General features: G+C 52.4%; 1 protein-coding gene across 1 annotated transcript; it reads right to left on the reverse strand.

Moving 5' to 3' along the window:
- Positions 1-1,127: 1,127 nt before the first annotated feature.
- On the reverse strand, positions 1,128-6,279 carry EDF1 (endothelial differentiation related factor 1). The gene is made up of 5 exons (XM_053282655.1): positions 6,087-6,279; positions 3,475-3,526; positions 3,189-3,349; positions 2,466-2,559; positions 1,128-1,690 (listed from the first exon to the last, which is right to left on the reverse strand). The coding sequence occupies exons 1-5, from the start codon at positions 6,162-6,164 to the stop codon at positions 1,629-1,631; spliced, it is 447 nt and encodes a 148-aa protein (XP_053138630.1). The 5' UTR covers positions 6,165-6,279; the 3' UTR covers positions 1,128-1,628.
- Between the last annotated feature and the right edge of the window lie 132 nt (positions 6,280-6,411).

Raw genomic sequence — 6,411 nt, forward strand, 5'->3', positions numbered from 1 at the left:
GAGCCAAGATTTCAAAGGCCCCCCAAAAGCACGCTTATTTACTAATACTTTCATTTTCAATTAAAATATGAAATCACATTCAGAGAGGTATCCATGAAGTACAAGTATCCCAGACTTGATAGGGAGTAAACTTGCAAAAGAACCCGGGCATATTACATTACAAGAGAAGATGCTGAAGTTCCCAACCAAAAGGATTTAATCCATGTCTTCAAAAGGGTTTTTGACTTGGGTCACAGTGAAACAATATGACCTTACGTAGGGACACTTGATAGAACGGTTCAAAACAAATCATCATCAGGATGCTGTCGTGCATTATTCTGGCATATATTATGGACTCTACACAGTAGTCCTTTCTTGATCGGATGCTATGCTTCAATTAGTAATTTTACTTTGCATGATCAATCATCACCATCTCTCTATGATTTAGTGAAGGGGAATCTTTCACTTCTCATGGATTTAATTATTGGATCGGTTTTATTCAAAACTCTGGCCTACCCCCATGGAAGGGGCACTTTAAGATGATGCTCTTTTAATTAAGGAGGGGGAGAGAGACTGCCCCATTCAACCAGCACAGCTGCTCCCTAGTGGCTGTTGCTGGGGTCACCTTTGTTTTTCTTTCTGGATTGTGAGCTCCTTGGGGACAGGGAAACCTCTCCCATGGGGCAGAGAGTTTGGGAATCACCCCTCCAAACGAGGCCAAGAGGCACTTTTTAAAGTGGCTATTCTCTTCTATTTAGCAAGGGGAGAGCAACTGGCCCTGTCCAACCCTAGCACAGCCTCCCTCCAGCGGCTGTTGCTGGTGTCATAAGAACATAGGAAACTGCCTTCTACTGAGTCAGACCTTTGGTCCAGTATTGTCTACAGTACACTGACTGGCAGCAGCTCTCCAGGGTTTCAGGCACAAGGCTCTCCCACTTCTACCTGGAGATGTTGCCAGGGACCTTCTGCATGCAAAGCAGATGCTCTCTCACTGAGCTGCCCACCCCCACCTTTAATAATTAAAAGGGAGTTGATGGCATACAACAGGCAATTGTTGAGGGAAACACCGCCAGGCAGAATCCAATCCCTCTCCCCTGCCCGTGCCAACCACACTGCCAGACCCAAAAGCAACTTCAGGACTTCAACTCTGGAAGGATTAACAAGCTTTATTGGAGATCTCCTTCAAGCAGCTGGAAGGACCAACAGACAACAGCCACCACAGTGGCTCAACCCTGCCTCCGCAGTTCTCCGGACTGTGCCCCTTCCCCACAGATTCTTCCCGTAGACCTAATCCCAGCTGCTTCTAGACACCAAAAGATAAAACACTTTGTATTAATTAACTTTTTTTTTTTTTTGCCCCAGGCAGAATCCGATGCAGCGTTTATTAGGTTTTAGATACTCCGTCTCTTAAAATGGAAGGAAAGAGTCAGGTGAGAGAGAGAGTACTGTGTGTGCATGTTTGTGTGTGTGTGTGTGTGTGTGTCACTGGTTGTTTAGGCAGCAGGGCTGAAACTCTAGAGGGCTCCCCTCGGGCGAGGCTGCTGCCGTCTTGCTGGGCCGGGTGTGAAGACAAAGAGATCCTGGCCGTCCGGGGGAAGGAGGCGGCCAGGCGAGATCAGTCGGGGCAAACTGATTTCGAGGCTTTGTCCTCACTGCCCCTTTGGGCCCTTTTCGAGGGGTTTGCCGATGTCCCTCCCGCGAAGCTTAAGGCCTGGAACAAGAAGGAAAGAACAGAGACGTGAGGCTCTGAGCAGCTGGACGTCGGGCGTGGTCTTTGCACCGGGTTGGGCTGATCTAGCCTCTCTTGTCGTCTGTGCTGGCTAGTAGGACTATCCAAGGTCTTGGGAAGAGGGAGGGCTTCCCCAGCACTCCCAGGTGGAGTTCCTGAACCGGTGTGAGCCCTCACATGAGGGCAAAGCATGGGCTGAAGGAAGACAAGTCACAGCCAAGATGTGTTTCTGTGGCTGCTGCCATAGGGGAGGAAGGCGGGTCCTACAGTAGCAAGCATGAACTGTCCCCTTTGCTAAGCAGGGCCCACCCTGGTTTACATTTGGATGGGAGACTACATGTGCGTGTTCTGAGATATGCCCCTTCGGGGATGGGGCCGTAGCTCAGTGGAAGAGCATCTGCTTTGCATGCAGAAGGTCCCAGCTTCACTCCAGGTAGGGCTGGGAGAGACCCCTGCCTGAAGCCCTGGAGAGCTGCTGCCAGTCAGTGTAGACAGTACTGAGCTGGACGGACCAAGAGACTGACTCAGTAGAAGGCAGCTTCCTACATTCCATGGGTGCTCAAAAGATTGACAAGCAATCCTCTCCTACCACCAACCTGCTGGGAGGAGAGTTTGGGTGGTTCTCTTAGTGCTTTCAAGCTCACCAGGATGCTGAGCTGTGACCAAATCAAGCAAGCACAAGCCTCTTAGCTCACGGCCTTCCTCTGCAAGCCTGTTCAATTCAGAGACTGTTGAGTTAGGAAGGAAAATGACTCACTGATGGCTCTCTCAATCTTTCCCAGCACCTGGTTGTTGGGAATGGCCCTTCCGCATTCGTAGTCAGCGATAACTTGTGGCTTCTCGTTGATTTTCTACAGAGACACAACCAAGTTAGGCGCCGAGGTTTGGGACAAAGCGTGCAAGCCCCAAACAGAACAGTCAGCCCTTCCACTAAACTCACTCTCTGTGCATGTATATAGCTTTCTTTTTTTAAGTGTGGAAAAAAGGTAGGTATATGCAGGTCTAGAGGAAGTGAACAAGTGCACTGCATTGTCCCTTAGCCTAGGGGGATAGAGTTTTAGTTGGGTTTTTTTTTTAAAGTGTGAAGCAGCACAAACAGATAACAACTTTGTTTATTAGTTACCCCATTATTATCTGGGTGGTTCCCACTGTCCAGAGAGAGCCTTGCACACCATCACTTCCCCTACCTCCTACCTTGCCCACAAAAACGACCGGGCACAGCTACTGAACATGGGTAGGATCGTGGTAATAGCCTTATTGCTAGTCCAAAAGTTCTTTTATCTCTATTCTCGTTGTGAGGTTATGCTGCTTTTCCCCCAACAGAATTAAGTAGCCTACTCTGGACAAGGGAGGCAGGGTGTAGGCTACTTGGGCATGGCCCAGCTTTAATGCCACCCTGCCACGAGCGAGATTATTTGCTGCCTCTGCTGCCCATTGCCCCCACCCTCCGGTCCGGCCGCCCTACAAGTGGAACACTTACCGTGGCCAGGTCCTTCTGGGTGAGCCCCTTGCTCTGCCTGCCCTGCTGGATCACTTTGCCCACCTCCAGGGGGACCCTGTCGTGGTGCAGCTCCTCTGTCTCCCGGTCCAGCTTGGCCGTGTTCTTTGTGATCGAGTGCTGCTTGTTTTGGCCCGCTGCCCCTGGAGGTCAGAAATGGCATTCGTTTACCAAGAGGGCAAATATCTACCTCTGGGACGCAGGGGAGGGGTTTGCTGCTGGGGAGGACTGGGGCTTTTTGCCTGCCTGATCAACAATGAACACCTACATTTCTTGGAGGTTTCCACATCCTCTCCTCTTCGCTGAGCAGCCAGGACAGCCTAGGAGTCAAAGAGGAGAAGTGAACGTCGTCATTGTCAAAAGACAAAGTTCCTCTGGAGAGACAAGAAACAGCTGCCTCTATTAGGCAGACAAGTCTCCGACATACAAAGCTCGCTTATGTATTTCTATACTGCCCTTTGCCCAAAGACCCCAGGGCGGTTAACGACACATTAAAAACAGAAATAAAATTTCAGGTTAAAAAACCTGACAAAACAGAAACACAGCTACGTTAGAGAGAGCTGGGGGCCACTCACTGGCCAAATGCCCGTGTAAAAAGGGCAGTCTTCATATTCCTCTGAAAGGCTGGGAGGGAGGAAGCCATGCAGATCGCAACCACAAGAGAGTTTCATAGCCTGGGGACCATCACTGAAAAGGCCTTGCCCTGTCTGCTTGACAAACGAGTCTCAGCAGGTGTCATTTTTACAAGGAGAAGAGCCTTCCCAGCTGATCTATTCAGATGGGATTCTCCATGGGGAAGTATCCAAGCAATCTACAGAGACTTCTCTGCTGAAGGGGAAAGGAGCTGGCTTGGGGGCACCATGCCAGGTGAGTAGGGTCCTACAGCCCCCAGTCCTTCCCTTTTGGATTGGGCGGGGAGGAGGGAGGAGAAGAGATAGTTGCAGCCCTTGTTATATAATTAACCTGGGCTTTAAACAACCACTTGCCGGATCACCTGAGGCAAGCAAGGAGGTTTGATTTTTGCCCTGCCTCCTCTTGAGCAAAAAGTGACATAAGCGTATGTAGGCCAGTAAACAAAATGATGGGCCAGTTACTTTTTGTGGGCTTGTTTGCAAGGCCGCAATAAGCTCTTGTTAACTCTATATTTGAGTTATCACAGTCAATATTTGAGTTATCACAGTCAATATTGGAGTCGAAAGAATAGCAGGCACCTGCTCACCGGAGCGTTGCGTTCTTTAGAAGAGGCCTCTGAGGCTTCTGACCTACCAAGATAAATACAGGTCACCAGCACAAACTCCCCCCTCTCAGTTTTTGCCATCCCAGGTAGGCAGCAAAGCCAGGAGGTTTATGGAGCCCAGACCTGAAGGGTAGGTTGATTTGGCTGGAGGCGTGGTGTGTGTGTGTATGTATAGAAGGTCCCAGGTTCAATACCTAGGCTCTGCAGTTAAAGGACCTCAATAGCAAAGCTGGGACAGAGCCTTCTCCAGCTTGGAGATTAAGCTACCCTGCCATTAAACAGTTTCTACTTGGTTATCAGGGCTGCTAGCAGTTGAAAGATGTATTTTTCCATGAAGCAAGACAGGGTTTATCAACAGACCATCTTGCATGCAGTGTTCCCTTGCCTTTGCTTGCATCAGCCACTCCTGCTCAGAGTTTTCCTTGAGACTTTGCCCCAGCTCTGTCTGAGTTTCAATTTTACAAGTATTGTTACATGAAAATTGCAACAGGAAGTGCCAAAGGGCCGGTCCCTGCATGCTGAAAGTGCCCTGCCCTTTGGTGCTTCAGAGAGGCAGGGCCTGGGCCCTCCAACAAAGCATTGCAAAAGGTAAGGGGAAGGCCAGTGTGGCTGGCTGGGGAGGATGAGAGATGCAGTCCAACCATATCAGGGGGCCCAAGGCTGGGAACCCTGGTGTAGACTGAAGGGCAGTGGCTCACTGAGAGTCAAGCCTGGATGTTACCAGCATAGGCACCGCTGTTGTAAGGCTGTTTATCTTGAGAAACGGACGTAGCTGGCCTATCAGCCGCAGCGGGGGAAAAGCACTCCTGCCCACCATTGCTTCAACCCGATATTCATTTGTCCAGCTCTGTGCATAAGCTGGTGGGCAAAGCTTTGGCACGCTGGCCGTTGCCGAACCACAGATTTGCCACATGCCAGAGCTAGGAAGCCTCTACCACTCCAGCTGTTGCAGGACTACAATGCCCATCATCCCCAGCCACCACCTTCGCCACTCCAGCTGGACAACACTCCCATCAATAAACTGTGGCTGGGGATGACCGGAGTTGTAATCCAGCAGCTGGAATTGGAAAGCCTGCCATGCTGGCATGCGGCCAATTTCTGGGGCTGGGAACCAGTGTTCCCCGTAAGAGAGGGTTCCAGATGTTGTTGACTACAACTCCCATCACTCCCAGCTGCACTGGCTGGGGATGATGGGAGTTGTAGTCAGCAACAACGTTTGGGAATCCAGATGAGAGTGCGTGGGACTCTTCGGGGGATGGCGAGCTAGCTCAGGTGCGCAAGTCTGGCCCTCTAGCTGTTCTCAGACTACAACTCCCATCATCCCTAGCCACAATAGGCTGTGGCTGGGGGGTGATGGGAGCCGGGAGGAGTGCCCTCCTATCCCTAAGAAACAGCTTGGCAAGCGGGGCACGTGGGCGGGCCAATTAGAGGCGTGGCCAAAAGGCTCCATGTCAGGAGGCGGGGCAGGGCCAAAGGGGAAACCCGTGGGAAGGGGCGTGGCCGAGTGAGGGGCAGGGGCGTGTCTCGCTGAGGGGGCGGGGCCAGGTCACCTGACCAGCCGGGAAGCCGTTGAAGGGGCTTGGGGGCACCCCTGCCCCCTCCCCTGGGGAAAGGGGTGGCGGGTCGCGAGCGCGCGGCCTCACCTGCTTGGACTTGGCCTGGGCCGCGCTGGGGCCCTTCTTACGCAGCACTGTCACCGTGTCCCAGTCGCTCTCCGCCATGGCCTCGCGTCACTCCTCAGCCTCCGCAAGAAGCCCGCCCCCCTCTCGCCCTCGTTCCCTTCCTCCCTCAGGCGGGGAGGGGCGGAAAGCGGCGCCTCCGCGCGCCCATAGGCCCGCTCGCCTGCCACTCACCCCCGGCGTTTCGGCACGATTGGCCGCGCCTTCTGCCACCGCCCTCCCCCCTCGCTAACATCACAACAACGCTATACGCCTCTGCACCCCAATCTACGCGGCTGATAGGCCCGTT

Source organism: Hemicordylus capensis, chromosome 17 (assembly GCF_027244095.1).
Source record: "Hemicordylus capensis ecotype Gifberg chromosome 17, rHemCap1.1.pri, whole genome shotgun sequence".
Classification (NCBI taxonomy): Eukaryota; Metazoa; Chordata; class Lepidosauria; order Squamata; family Cordylidae; genus Hemicordylus; species Hemicordylus capensis.

Coding starts and splice junctions, on each gene's coding strand:
- EDF1 (XM_053282655.1), bottom strand. CDS start 6,164: ATGGCGGAGAGCGACTGGGACACGGTGACAGTGCTGCGTAAGAAGGGC. Junction 3,527..6,086: donor CCCAGGCCAAGTCCAAGCAG/GTGAGGCCGCGC, acceptor TTTGACTCCTAG/GCTGTCCTGGCTGCTCAGCG. Junction 1,691..2,465: donor AAAGATTGAGAGAGCCATCA/GTGAGTCATTTT, acceptor TTCTTGTTCCAG/GCCTTAAGCTTCGCGGGAGG.